Genomic DNA, 15314 nt, shown 5'->3' with positions numbered 1-15314 from the left:
GAGGCCAGGATTCAATAACTGAAAGAGAAATCTGTTAAAAAATTAAAAGATGGTACAAGACAGAGACTGACCAGAGGCACACACTTACAACACAAACCAAAGCTTAACTTGCTCCTTCTGTTCCAAAATACCAAGCAGAGACTTGGGTGAAATCTGTCCTTGGAAGGCAGGGAATGTCTGCTATGGGAACTAAGATGGATGTTTACACGGAACAGCTGCCGGTTTCGGTGCACACATCTTTAATTCCAGGTCTCTAGGGAGGCAGAGGCAGGCGGATCTCTGAGTTCGAGGCCAGCCTGATCTACAGAGTGAGTTTCAGGACAGTCTGGGCTACACAGAGAGACTCTGTATTTGAGGGTGGGAGGGTTAGTATCAATAACTAGCCTAGTAAATACAGGATGAATTGAAAGAATGACAGATTCAGGACAAGGAAGAAAAGCAATTAGAAACTGTCATCTTCAGAGCTGTTGAGATGGTTGAGCAAGAAAAAGGCAATGGAGCGTAAGCCTGGCAACCTGAATTTAACCCCTGAGATTCATGTACAAGTAAAAAGAGACATGTGTAAGACTGGGTCTTATACTGTAGTCCAGGCTGGGTTTGAACTCGTCATGTTGCTCCTTCTGCTTCAATCACTGGACTTGTAGGATCCTAGTGTGAACCATCATGCTCAACTAGAAATGTGTCCTTTTCGTTTTGTTTTGTTTTGTTTTTGAGGCAGGGTTTCTCTGTGTACCGCCTCCAGCTCTGATCTGCCTGCCTCTGCCTTCTGCGTGCTGGGATTAAAGGTGTGCTTCACCCCACGGGAATGTCATCTTTTAATGAAGGCCCTAAATGTTAAATTCAAGCTCACAAGAACTCTTATAGATGCTCTTGTACAAAATCAGGGCAGCAGGAGGAGATGGAAAATGAGCCTCCGTGCTTCTAAAATAGAAGAGTGCCGGGTGTGTGTGGGTGGGAGGGAAGGGCAAGCTGACAGATGAGCAGAGCGCAGAACTTCCCGACAGCACGAAGGGCCCGTAACACAAGCCTCCTCTCCCTCACAGGATGACAAACACTCAAATGTGTGTGCCTGGGAACTAAAATCTTTTCTCATGGGGGAGAGAGCAGAGGGAGCCCCCAGCCTTGGGAGGAGTCTCCCAGCAATGTGCCTCAACCTGTTGCTTACAAGAGGCTACAATAAGGCAACCTGGTCATCAACTAACCAACCAACACCCAAGGACAAGCCACCAATCTCTAAAGATGTGGATGGAGCCTTTTCTCCCTGACACGTTACAGCAGTGGTTCTCAACCTGTGGGTTGCAAACCCTTGGGGTCGCCTGAGACCATCAGAAAACATGGATATTTACATTATGATTCAGAGCAGTAGCAAAATTACAGTTATTAAGTAGCAACAAAAATAATTTTATAGTTGGGGTCAGCACAACATGAGGAACTGTATTAAAGGGTCACAGCACCAGGAAGGTTGAGTGCACTGGTTACAGTCTCAGCTTCCAGAAGGATGTATCTGGGAAGCCTCCAAAGCCAAGGTATTAACTGTCTTCTCATACGAGCCCCAAGACGGAAGCTTGGGTCAAGAGCAGACATTAGAGGTAACAAGGAGAGGCAGGCATGGTGGCACACAGGGCTAAGGCAGGAAGGCACACAGGGCTGACCTCCAGGTCAGCCTGAGGTAATGGCAAGGATGAGCCGTGTTTTATTCTGAAAGCCATCTCTGATTCCTCCAACTCTCCCTGACATCTGCTTTACAATTATAATCTCCTAAAAAGCTACATACATATAATTATTCACATAAAATGATGGGTTTCTTTCTTTGCCTTCCAGTGATTTAAAAATGTTCTGCGCATAGAGGCCACACTGACACAGCTGTTTCTCACAGTCCCTCCCGTTATACTGCACACACAGCTAGGAGCTCAACAATTTTATGCTTGCCTGATGCTTTCTAGGCACAATGGACTAAAATAAAACTCAGAAAAGCTACAGCCCAAAAGAGGTCAGTGAGACATCCCTAGTGCTGTTTGCACGGGACAGCTGTGCCAACGTTCTGAGAAAGCAGTGAGATGCTGTGCTCGTCTGCGTCTTGGTTGGGATTTTCAACAACCAACTTCCTTACTCCTGGCCACTGCCCTCCTTGTCAGGCCCTATTCCTAAGGTCAAAGCAGAGAACGCCACTGGAATTATTCAAATGGCGCTGCTGTAGCATGCACCACACATTTCTGAGAACAAAGTTCAGAAAGAAAAATTCATAACTTTTGTTTGTTTGTTTGTTTTCGAGACAGGGTTTCTCTGTGGTTTTGGAGCCTGTCTTGGAACTAGCTCTTGTAGACCAGGCTGGTCTCGAACTCACAGAGATCCGCCTGTCTCTGCCTCCCGAGTGCTGGGATTAAAGGCGTGCGCCACCACCGTCCGGCTTAGAAAAATTCATAACTTTTGGTCACGTATTTCCTTCTTTTGTTGTTTGCAATAGGAACTCACCATGGCTAACCCTGAACTCAAGATTCTCCTATGCCAGTCTCGTGTCCTAGGTCACGTAGCTTTATTTCCCTCCCTTCCCCCTTCCCCCTTTTTTTTCAGGGTTTCTCTGTGTAGCTCTGGCTGCCCTGGAACCCACTATGTAGACCAGGCTGGCCTCAAACTCACAGAGCTGCCTGCCTCTGCCTCTCACGTGCCAGTATTAAAGGCCTATGGGATCACGCCCAGTTTTACTTTTCTAACTTTTATATATGTATGTTTGTAATGTGTATGCTCTTGAGACCAGAAGGTATCAGATTCCCTGGAGCTGGAGTAACAAGCAGTTAAGAGCCTCCTTACGTGCGTGCTAGAGCCAAAGGCAGGTCCTCTGGAAGAACAGAATGGGCTCCTGGCAGCTGAGCCAGGACTCCAGTCCCCTATTCTCTCTGTCTCTGAAAGCTGGAAGCTAATTCTTGGAACTATAAAGTAAGTTTTCAACAGAAAGGTACTAAAATAACTAGAACTCTATCTAGTTCTAACTCTGACATCAGGAGAGTCTTTTGCAAACGAAGTCAAGCTTAGGGATGTGAGTATTTACCACCAATCCTCTTGGTACTCGCGACGTCCAGAGACAGATGAACAGGGGGACATTTACAAGGACACTCAGGAGGAAACCAGGTGCCTTGTGTCAGCATCACCTGCATATTCTTTGTACTGCTATGGCTGCTGGATCACTGGGTACTACACCCCAAACTCCACATATGCCAACCAATTAGTTAGATTGGGAGTTCGGGGCATAGATGGCTCAGTAGGTAAAATGCCCACTGCCAAGCCTGACGACCTGAGTTTGAACCCAGAATCCACATGGTGGAATGGAGAGAACTGACTGCCTTCAAAATGCCCTCTGATATCCACACGTGTACTGTAGCACGCGCACATGCACACACACGCAAATAAATAAAATTTAGTAAGTGAAATAAAACCCTGCTTGTGAATCCTAAATTCCTATTGCCACAGAGGCGCCAGCCGACTGTAGAAAAAAAACTTGTAGGCAGGAATTACAGAAGACGGCTCTCTCTGCCACCTTTGCCCTATCTGGATGTTCTGCGGGTTGAAGGAGCCAATTCCTATCATGGAGGAGAGCTAATTTGGAGAGCTCACAAAGCCTCTGATATAACTGATTAAAAGCTGGACCGGCAGAACACAAGACTAAAATGAGATAAACACCGAAATTCAACAGTTTGAGATTGTTTGAGGCATTGTGACCTGGCAAAGACCAAACCAGGTGCTATTCAATGCTCGATCCATGTCTGCTGAGGATGACCCTGGCCTATCAATGAGTTTAAAGACCCAGCCAGGGCTGAAGAGATGGCTCAGCGGTTAAGAGCATTGCCTGCTCTTCCAAAGGTCCTGAGTTCAATTCCTGGCAACCACATGGTGGCTCACAACCATCTGTAATGAGATCTGGTGCCCTCTTCTGGCTTGCAGACATACACACAGACAGAATATTGTATATATAATAAATAAATATTTTTTTTTAAAAAAAATAAAGACCCAGCCAGCTCTACTGCCACCCAGCTTCCTAGTCTGAGAAAATCCACAAGCTGCTGAAAAGATCCAAAGAGGACTCTTGCTGATCCAGGAGGCAGGAACTGGGAATATTGCTCAGTGGCTGTGCCTCTCATGTGTAACATGCTGGGTTTGAACATCAGCACCAACACCAAAAGAAAATGCAAAAAAAGCCGGGTGGTGGTGGCGCACACCTTTAATCCCAGCACTCGGGAGAAAGAGGCAGGCAGATCTCTGTGAGTTCGAGGCCAACCTAGTCCACAGGAGCTAGTTCCAGGACAGGCTCCAAAGCAACCCTGTCTCGAAAAACTGGAAAAAGAAAAAAGAAATTCAGAATACAGAAGTCAATCCCAGATGGAAAACACATCCAGCAAGTTCAAAACGGATCCTCTAAGTGTCAGAGGTGAGGTGGAAGCTCACAAGGAAAGCAGAACTACTCTTCCTAAGTGAAATCAGGCGCACGTACAGTTCAGCACAATAACAACAGGATCTCAACCACAGTCAACTCCAGCTGCGCTTCAGTCAGCACACCAGACAAACTGCAAACCAAGTACTGCCCCTGGCAAGGCATTCCAGTTGTAATTTCAGGTGCTTAATATAGAGAACACAGTATTCAAGCGTTTTAAAGGGAACAATCACAAGAACACCATCTCTGAGGGATCAGAAAGAGGCTCAGCCAGCTGGTGGCGGTACACGCTTTAATCCCAGCATTCAGAAGGCAGAGACAGGTGGATCTCTGTGAGTTCGAGGCCAGCCTGGGCTATACAGAAAAACCTTGTCTCGAAAAAATCAAAAAAAACAAAGAAACAAAAAAAGGAAGTAAGGAAGAGGTTTAAAGAGTAGAGTTTGCGTTTGGGCAGTAGTGGCGCACGCCTTTAATTTAGCACTTGGGAGGCAGAGGCAGGTGGATCTACTTTTAACTGGTGAGCCATCTCTCCAGGGCCTATTTTTTTTTTTGTGACAGAATCTTTTGGGGGGGCTTTTCGAGACAAGGTTTCTCTATTGCTTTGGAGCCTGTCCTGGAACTAGCTCTTGTAGACCAGGCTGGCCTCTAACTCACAGAAATCCGCCTACCTCTGCCTCGAAGTGCTGGGATTAAAGGCTTGCACCACCACTGCCTGGCTCATAAATCAGTTTTTAAAAGGAAATTTTACATCTTTAAATGGATTTTTAAAGATTTATTTATTTATTACGTATATGTATTTATTTACTATGTATACAGTGTTCTGCCTGCATTCTGTACACCAGGTCTCATGGATGGTTGTGAACCATCGTGCAGTTGCTGGGAATTGAACCAGGTTCTCTGGAAGAGCAGTCATGTTCTTAATCACTGAGCAATCTCTCCAGCCCGAAATCTCAGATTTTCAGAAAAATTAAGAGAAAAAGCTACAGATGCATCCTCCTAAAGCCCCTACTCTCTGAGCTCCAGAGAGAAAGGGTTAACTGCAGCTTGGCAAAGCTGACACATTTTGGAGTGAGCATATTAGTTCAACAATGCGGGAGATGAGCAAAAAACCAGGCTGCCCTGGGCAGCAGTCTCCCTGAAATAGGCTTCATTTAATTTTAATTTCTTCTGCTCTCCAGCTTCTCTCTTTGAAGCAGCTCTTGATTAGTTTCTTTTTAACTACCATTTAATTAGGAAACATAATTAGAATACTTATTTGATATCAGTGATGAGAGTTCTTTTCATTTTTCTTTGATCTAGTTTTGAAAAACCAAAAGCTGAAGGGAGAAATGAAGAGAGTGCCGAAAAACTGAAAGATTCTTCTTCCCAAGTGCTAGATGTGTTATAAAGTCCACAAGCAGCATGGACACAGTCACTTGAAACAAAAGGAAGACAAGGCAAGCAAGGAAAGCTCTGTTTGCGGAACTGACCTTCTGTCCTAGTTACACTCAGCAGCCTGACACGGCCTGGAGTCAGTCAGCCGAGAGGAGAGACTGGATGAGGAACTGCCTACATCAGACTGGCTGGAGTGCTCACACAGGAGGACCCGCCCACCGTGGGCAGCACCATTCCTAGGCAGGTGGTCTTGAGCTGTACAAGAAAGGAAACTAAGGGTCTAAGAAATGGCCTAGCAATTACTAGTTGGGCTGGGTGTGGTGCCAGACGCCTGTAATCCTAGCCCTTGGGTGGCAGAGGCAGGTGGTTCTCTGTGAGTTAAAGGCCAGCCTGGTGCAAGTCCCAGGCCAGCCAGAGCTACATAGCAAGATCCTGTCTTTTAAAAAAAAAAAAGCACTAAAGGGCTGGAGAGATGGCTCAGTGGTTAAGAGCATTGCCTGCTCTTCCAAAGGTCCTGAGTTCAATTCCCAGCAACCACATGGTGGCTCACAACCATCTGTAAAGAGGTCTGGCGCCCTCTTCTGGCCTTCAGGCATACAGACAGAATATTGTATACATAATAAATAAATAAATAAATAAATAAATAAATAAATAAATAAATAGCACTAGCTGTTCTTCCGCAGGACCCAAGTTTGGTCCTTAGCACCCATACAGGGGGACTCACAACCATCTGTAACTCCATGGGGACTGAGGTCCCCTTTTGGCTTCCCCAGACACCAGCACACACAGCAGACACACATAAATAAGTGTGAAAACAGCAGAGGAGGAAACCAGCCACACACAAGTGAGGGAGCGAGCCACCAAGCAGTGTCCTCCACGGTTTCTGCCTTTGAGGTCCTACTTGAGTTCTTGTCCTGTCTTCCCTCAACAATGGACTGCAGGCCGGAAGCGTAAGCTACATAATATGTATCATGTGTACACGCTACATATATGTACACTGCATACTATGAAGTGCAAGCTACTTAAATCTCTTTGCCTAAATGCTTTTTGTGCAGAGTGTTTTATCCCAGCAACAGAACGAAAACTAAACACCTTCTAAAAGTAAATACCTACTTTCTTTCCTTGGTTTAGCTGTGCACGCCATTCTGAAGTGGTCTCACTCTGCAGCTTTGACTGGCCTCAGGCTCCTGAAGGCTGGGATTACAGACATGCGCTGCTATATACCCAGCGCCTTTCCTCTTAAATATCTTCAAAGGAGACACTATCTCTTGTGCACCCACACACATGCACACACCCATATGCAAAACAATAAAAATTTAAAATGCAATACATCTGGGGGAGGGTGGGTGGAGAGATGCCTCAGGTTAAGAGCATGTTTTACCAATGCTCCAGAAGAGTTCAGTTTCCAGTACTCGTGCTGAGGTGCTCATAACTACACAGAATTCCAGGTAAAGGGGACTGAAGTCCTTTTTAAGACCTCCTCAGATACCCGCACTCACATGCATAGACACATAATTGAAAATTTTTAAATCAAAATAAACAAAAACTTAAAAGAGGGAAAGGGGGGGCAAAAACATTTTTAAAAAAAGTAATGTCCATAATAAATTGGTGGGTGGCTGGGCGGTAGTGGTGCACGCTTTTAATCCCAGCACTCGGGAGGCAGAGGCAGGAGGATGGATCTCTTGTGAGTTTGAGGCCAGCCTGGTCTACAGAGCAAGTTCCAGGTCAGGCTCCAAAAGCTACACAGAGAAACTCTTTCTTTAAAAAACCAAAAAGAAAAAAGAGAAAAAAAATAATAGAAGGCAAGCTGGGGAAAGTTGAGGGAATATCTAATTTCATAAACAACTCTAGGCAAGGAAACTTCCCCAAGATCACAGCTATGGATCTTGGGATCACAACGAGGTTTTCAGTTGATTTTGTAGACAAGTCTCACTATGTAGCACTGGTTGGTTGGCTACGTAGAGCAGACTAGCCCTGACCTCACAGAGATCCACCTGTCTTTGCCTCCAGAGCACTGGGATTGAAGGCTAGCACTACCACACCCTACTCAAAGCAGGTTTAAATGACTCCAAAGTTCATACTTTTCCCAGGGGGCTGCAGCCTCTTTTCACAACACTTGGCTTGGAAAGTTAATGAGAAAGGCTGATTCTAACTGTCAGAGGTAGACTGTCTCCTGACCCGGATCTTTTGTTTTTTACCTGCCGCCTCCAAACTAACTCATTTTCATGGAACGCTAGATTTGATAAGCTAATATAATTTGCTCACTTAAACCATACCCTGTAATAGAACACCTTCCCCCTGGAAGGGGGGCAGGGTCACTCCCAAAGATTTAGGGAAAGGGAAATTATTACACTGTGGTACCATAACTAAAACAAAGAACTTCCTGGCAAACAGGATTTTCTTGGTTTTCATGCTTGTGGTTGAACACCGGGGCCTGCGACATAGCAAGCACGTGCTCCAGGGCTGAGCTACACCCCAGCTCATGGCAAAGTTCTGCAAACTGATCAGTTTGTCGGAGGACAAAACCCACTTAAAAAAACAGAAAAGATTGACACTAAGCAGGGCAACAATTTCACAGAGAAAAACAGAGCAATTACAGGATGAACAAAGAAAGCAGCGCACTTTCACTTCTGAAATGACTGACACTCAGCACTCTCATCTGATGGGGAATTTTTTTTTCTCGAGAAGCCCGTGCTGTGCCTTCTCCAGCTTCCACTTCCTCTTTCCCAGCTATCCCTTTCTTGGGAATAGCTGGCTTAAACAAGGCCGTTATTAGATCTGCTGTGAGTTACAGCAACAGAACATAGTCATAAAATCAAATTTGGCAAACTTCCTTTTCTGCCACATTCTTGTGATTTTTTTTTTCATGCTGGTAAAGAACAAGAAGCTAGATCTTTTTTAAGTCTAAAACTCACCCCCAGGCAAATTGCTAATCATTTAATCCTTTGCTCAACCACCTCTAAGACAGAAGAATAAATAAGAATGTATCCAAAGGTTATGACCTTCCACCTTTATCTCAGTTTCACTGGGGGAAAGGGGGAAGTTAAGAGCCGCCAGTTACAGCTAATAACAAGCGGGTTACAACAGTCTGGCTTTAAAAAGAAGACTACCACATGCTCAGACAATTACACACCCACAAAAATACACATATGCATATAGAGAGATAGACAGAGATACAGACAGACAGACGGTGGGGGTTAGCAGCAGACAAATAACATGAACAAAATAAATTATTCACCGTGGCTGGCTTACAGATGTACTGATTTGGGGGGGGGCACTGAAATATCCGGCCCATTTTTTTTTTTCTAGTAACAAACTACAGCAATTACTTAGAATAAGGCTACATGGCGGCCTGTAACGGTAGTCCCTGCACCTGGGAGGCAGAGGCAAGAGTCTCACCCCGAGTTTGGGGACAACCTGCTCTACATGGCAAGTCCCAGGCCAGCCAGGCCTACACAGTGAGAACCTGTCTCAAAAACCAAAACGCCCTGGAAAGATCCTAAAGTACAAGAGGTGCGGTCGTATCCCACAAGCAGCACATACTCTCCAAGAGGCAACATCAGTTTGTTGAAGCACAAGAAGATTGACTCTAATAAAACCTACGGATTATTTGCAGCAATAGCCACCGAATAAGTCAAAAAATTATCACATCGCTAGTAACACATGATTTATAAGGAGTTTACATTTTGGAATTCTCTGGCAGTAATATCTTTACAACATAATTATATACATGGCTTGAATAGCCTGGTGAACTTCCTCATTGACCGTGAGCTACAACTAAACGCTTTATTATTAGTTTATTACTAGTCACGTTGTTCAGACACCCTGATAAGTAACGTTCCTCTAAACTGCGGTTTCTAGATTGCTCTGCGTTGTACTATTGAGACCCACCGTTCAAAATGTCCTTTGTCCCCCATCGTGCCTGAAGCATACGAATGGTACACCACACTGAACTTTATATAATGAAAGTAATGCAGGTCTCCGACCCCTAACATCTGAGCACCCACCCTAGTAAAAGACAAAGGCAAAAACCAATCGCTAGGCAGAATCTCAATGTCTTAGCCAATAAGAACATGGGGGTGGGGTTAGACTAAGCTCCCGGTGACTTCCCCGCACCCCAGAGACCCAGCTTGTGGGAGACGGGGCAAGAATTGGGCTACAAGGATCTCGTTACCCCCGGTTGTAGCTGTTGTCCTCCTCGTTCTCGCAATCGCTGCAGTGCTCATGGCCGTTTCCGTTCCCTTCCATCATCTGCGGCAGTGAAGGTGCCGGCAGCTTCACTGCTGTCTCACTCTCATCCGCCATCTTGGGTTGCGAGAGCCGGGCTCCGCGCCCCGCTACATGGAGGGCTCCTATTGGACAGGAGGGATATGCACTGTATTCTGGGTTTTGTAGTTTTTGTGAAGAAATCTGACACTAAGGGCTGCTCGTTTTCAAGAAAATGGACCGAAGTGGACTACAAAACCCAGAAATCATGAAGGGACGCCTTGGGAGGAGTGGGTAGCAATTCCGGAAACCCCTAGGTTCAGCCGCGCTCCCAGAAGAGGTCCCCACACCTTGTAGGGTGGTCGCAGGGCATGCTGGGACTTGCAGTTCCTTGTTGACTTAGCGTTTCTCGAGTGATAGGTTGCAAAGTCCAAGGTTTTCAAATCACCGCATCCTTGATAGGCACCGGGTCACAGGTGAGCCGTTATTGGCTGCCGTTAAGGACCGTTACCATTCCTGGGTAAGTGGAAGACACCGTGGTCTATGGCTGCGGTTCGCCAAGAGCCCATTGCCCCTTGGAAGAGGGCTTCCTACTAGAAGCCAGTTTTGCTCTCGGCTCCCTTAGGCAGACCTGCGTCTTTGGAAACCTAAAACGGGGAGGCAGCGCATTGAGGTGTGTGCAACGCTGACCTAGAGACTTTGTTGTTTGGAGGCGAGACTTACTACTTCTTGGCTTCTAGTTTTGCACCGAGCTCTTCACATGGTCTGTTTGATTCACCACTAGAGCCTTCCATCACAGGTCATTTTTTTTTTTGAGATTATAATTACATCATTTCCCCCTTCCCTTTCCTCTCTTTAACCCTACTCCCATATATCCTTCACCTTGTTCTTAAATTGATGGCCTCCTTCTCTTTATAGGGTGCGTGTATTCCTAAATATATTAATACAGCCTGCCCAGTACGCATAATATAGAAATATGATTTCAGGACTGGTGTGCTCTTCTATGGGGAGGACGATTTTTTCTCCCACTTTCAGCATGCCTTAGTTGCCTGTAGTTCTTTGTCTAGGATTGAGGCCTCATGAGTTTCCCTACATCATTAAATGAGCACTTATAAACCAGGCTGTGGGGTAAGGCTTTTTGTATATATTTATGTATAATTTAACAAGTCTAGAATGTGGATGTCATGAATTTTCTTTCCTTTTTTTTTAACACACTGAAAGACATATTCCAGAAAAGTTGGTTCATTGCTTGTAGGTGGCAAAATCTGTATATGAATATGGATCTATCTACTCTATACCCTGTTTAATTCTTTTTGTTTGCTTTGTTTTGTTTTTTGAGACAGTTCTTTTTTCTCTGTAGCTTTGGAGCCTGTCCTATATTCACTCTGTAAACCATGCTGGCCTCGAACTCACAAAAATCCGCCTACCTCTGCCTCCCTAGTGCTGGGATTAAAGGTGTGCGCCACCACCATCTGGCTCCCTCTTTAATTCATCGCAACAATCATGTTGTCTGATATAGGCAGCCACCACAGGAAAACCAATTATAGGAAGGCAATTGTAACATCTATCTTAGAATTGCCCAAATGCTTCAGTCCCCTGGGTCTCCGTTCTGTCACTAACTAGTTTAACCATAATCCTGAGACGATAGCCCAAAGATGTTGTCTCAGAAATTGCCTGTTTATGTTGAGTATGGTAGGTGGAGCGAGAAGACTAGTTCTTTCCATCAGAGAGCTGCTGGCCAAAAAGGGAAATAAATGATCTTTGCCTTTGCAAAACTTAACAAGGGAAGAAACAATTCCCCTCTGACTCAGGAACAGAAAACAAAATAAAACCCAGAGCTAAATATAACCAGCTCCTCTAGCATTAGTGGTAGGCCCAGAAAAGTAAATAGATTCCCAAACTGCAAACACTGCCCAGTCGTTTCTGTTTGATTTTTGGAAAGCAGTCAAAGCTACCCACTGGGGCTCAGCTGTCACCTGTACTCACCCCTCCAGGACCAAGACTACTCTTCAGTACATGGCTTGCCTCACATATGGAAGGCCCTGGGCTCACTGGGCACTAACTAGTGCATCCAACGTAATACATTGTGTGTGTGTGTGTGTGTGTGTGTGTGTGTGTGTGTGTGTATGCTTGCACTCTGACCCATGGACCCATCTCACCATCTGGAGGCTAACTTTTCTGTTGCCTCCTCTAACTTAATATTCTCTGGTGAAGAAGACAGGGGAGGGGACTTGAAGAAAACTGTACTTGTCCCAAAACTCAGTGATGCCCAATTGCAGAGCTTGAATGGGAACTTAACAACTCTAATTCTAATTCCCTGTGTTATTGGACTCGGCACAAACAACAAACATTCAATAAGATCAAGGAAGAATAAATGTAGGTTTCTGTGGACCCTGTCACCCTTTTGGGGAGGGGGAGTTGGTTTTTTGAGACAGGGTTTCTCTGTGTAACAGCTCTAGCTGTCCTAGAACTCTCTCTGTAGACCAGGCTGGCCTCGAACTCACAGAGATCCCTTGCCTCTGCCTCCCAAGTGCTGGGATTAAAGGTTTGCACCACCTCTGCCTGGTGGACCCTGCCGTTCATAGTTCACAGATTAAGTACAACACTTTGGCTTGCCAGGTGTGATGGCACATGCCTATAATCCTAGCACGTAAAGGCAGAGGCAGGAGGAACATAGTAAGTTTGAGGCCTCCTTGAATTCTGTAGTCCTCTTCTAGCCTCTGTGGCTACCAACATTCATATGCACAAACCGAACACAGATACACAGGCATACACATAATTAAAAATATAATCTTTTATTTTATTTTATTTTTATTTATTTATTTTTTTTTTTTTGGTTTTTCGAGTCAGGGTTTCTCTGTGGTTTTGGAGCCTGTCCTGAAACTAGCTCTTGTAGACCAGGCTGGTCTCGAACTCACAGAGATCCACCTGCCTCTGCCTCCCGAGTGCTGGGATTAAAGGCGTGCGCCACCACCGCCCGGCTAAAAATAGAATCTTTTAGAGAAGATTTTGAGGATAAGCCAGGATCACAAGTTTGAGGTCAACCTGCTTTTTGCTCCTGAGTACAGGGATTAAAGGCATGTGCTGCCATGCCCAACACAACAAATATTCTTACCCACTGAACCATCTCCCCCACTCAGGTTGGTGCTTTTGAGGTGCCATAATGAGATTGATAAAACTGTAGGTTTGGGGGGATGAGGAACATGTAGAGATTGAAAGCAAGGTTGGTGGTACAGGCCTGTCATCCCATCTGCTGAAGAGACCGAGGCGGTAGAGCAACATCAGCCTGCCAACTTAGGGAAACACTGTGGAAAAGTAAAAGATACAAAAAGAGCTAGAGATAGCTCAGGGCAGGGTACTTGTCTAGCATGCCTGAGATTCTGGGTTCAATCCCAAATACTATGTTACGGGAGGTCCTCCCACTCCTCCAGCCTATTGCCGCTGAGATACCAGCCCCTTGGGGCGTGGTCTCTCTCCCTTTAAAAAAGCGGCCACTTCCCTCTCCTCTCTCTCTTCACTTCCTGCTCCGCCGGTGACTTGACTTCCTTCCTGGTTACGCAGAGGGCTGACAGTGATCTGTAAGTTTTTTCCCCTTTAAATAAATACCACCCTATTAATCATAATTCCAAACTGGTGTGGCATTGTTTGTGACTTACGCCTTCATTTGGCGCCCAACGTTTGGTTTTAGAACCTCTCCTGGCTCGCAGCCGCGAGTTCGGCTTGGCGGCCGGAAGTTCGGCTTGGCGGCCGGAAGTTCGGCTTGGCGGGCGCTTGTTCAGCTTGGCGGGCGCTTGTTCAGCTTGGCGGGCGCTTGTTCAGCTTGGCGGGAGCCCTTGCTTCCTCAGCCGCTGCCTGTGGATTTAAACTCCACAGGCCCGCGTAGTCTCTGCCCGCCTGGTTTGCTCTTTTCTGAGTCGTTTTTAAATCTCCCTTGCAAGCACAGCTCTTAAGTGACGCGAACCAGAGCACGCGGTTGCTGAAAGCTGCAACCCCTCAGGGTGACTCTGTCACGTGGAGGCATAAGCGGCTTCCAGGTTGCTCTTCTCTACCCCTGGATTCTGGTTTCTGGTTCCATCTCTGGAATTGATTTAATTACATTTACTTTGTTGAGCAACTTACATTTTCCAGTTTTTAACAAATACTAGGCGGACTCTGAAACAGGACCGTGTTTTCGTCGAGACTTGGCAACAGCGCCACCTGCTGGATAATAGGTAATATGGCAGTTCCCGTTTCCAACGCGAATTTTACTGTTCTGGTTACCAATACAATGGGTTATATCATGCAAGGTTTATATGACTATGGGGATAACTTAATTTACTGGTTACTAGGTTTTAGTATTCTTTTGCATATTCTATCATTTAGGAAGATCATGGCACTCCTAAGAACCATACAATCTTTACTAGAAACTCATGCAGGTCAGGAGATTAAGGATTCAAAAGAGACAATAATAAAAAGACTTGAAATGATTGAAGAAATGATTGGAGCTGGTGAACAGAGTAATAAGGCACAAGGACAGGATACAATGCCAACACCAGCTATTAGAACTGGCTTACCAAAGGTTTTAGCAGCATACCCTATACTTAATTCTGACAAAGCGTCAACTTCTAAAGGCTCAAAGGGAGTCAGAGAAGCTAGATGGACGCCAATAGCAATGAATGATCTAAAAGAAATTAAGCAAGCTATTGTTAATTTTGGCTTGCACTCTGCATACGTAAAGGAAATGATAAGGACTTGGGCTTCTAATGCTAGAGCTACCCCCCATGATTTCCATCAGTTAGTGTCTGCAGTTTTAGATAATGGACCTTCCTTGATGTTTGGAATTTATTTCAGAGAAGAATCCAAACATATGGAACAGCAAGGAAGAGCAAAAGGTATTGAGGTTTCCCAAGACCAAATTCTTGGTGCAGGAGAATATGCTGATCCACAGGTCCAAGCTCTTTATGATGATGAAGTACTGTGTCTATGTCACCAAGCAGCTTTAAATGCTTGGAATAGGATACAAGATCCAGCAAAAAGGGTTGAATCATATACCAGAATTAGGCAGGGACAGAGAGAACCCTTTATTGACTTTTTGCAAAGATTAATTAAGGCTCTGGACATAGGGGTAACAGACCCAGAAGCTAGACGAATACTTCTTGAATCTCTAGCTTTTGAGAATGCAAACATAGAATGCAAAAAGATAATTGGGCCTTTAAAGTCTAGATCAGCACCTATGGATGAATGGATTCAGCATACGATGAATGTTGAGACGTTTAGCTATAACGATGAATCTTGGGTAGGAGAAGCGATTTCCACAGCAATGAGGAGACAT

At 45.2% G+C, this 15314-nt stretch overlaps 2 protein-coding genes across 3 annotated transcripts in view; one reads left to right on the top strand and one right to left on the bottom strand.

The window, feature by feature from the left end:
* The window catches only part of Nmt1 (N-myristoyltransferase 1), a 36693-nt gene extending 26554 nt beyond the window's left edge, over positions 1-10139 (bottom strand). Inside the window, exon 1 of the mRNA XM_075990588.1 lies at positions 9972-10139. Within this exon, the coding sequence (XP_075846703.1) occupies positions 9972-10102 (131 nt within the window). The 5' untranslated portion in view covers positions 10103-10139. The remainder of the gene's footprint in view (positions 1-9971) is intronic.
* A 257-nt stretch (positions 10140-10396) lies between these two features.
* Positions 10397-15314, top strand: part of Dcakd (dephospho-CoA kinase domain containing) — a 47489-nt gene continuing 42571 nt past the window's right edge. Inside the window, exon 1 of one of the 2 annotated variants that reach the window (XM_075990586.1) lies at positions 10397-10523. The gene's annotated coding sequence lies outside the window, so the exon portion shown is untranslated. The remainder of the gene's footprint in view (positions 10524-15314) is intronic. The other variant, XM_075990587.1, reaches the window with a different exon arrangement.

Source organism: Microtus pennsylvanicus, chromosome 11, assembly GCF_037038515.1.
Source record: "Microtus pennsylvanicus isolate mMicPen1 chromosome 11, mMicPen1.hap1, whole genome shotgun sequence".
Taxonomy (NCBI): Eukaryota; Metazoa; Chordata; class Mammalia; order Rodentia; family Cricetidae; genus Microtus; species Microtus pennsylvanicus.
Note: the sequence above shows the minus strand (reverse complement) of the source record. Positions and strands in the feature narration are given on the sequence as shown.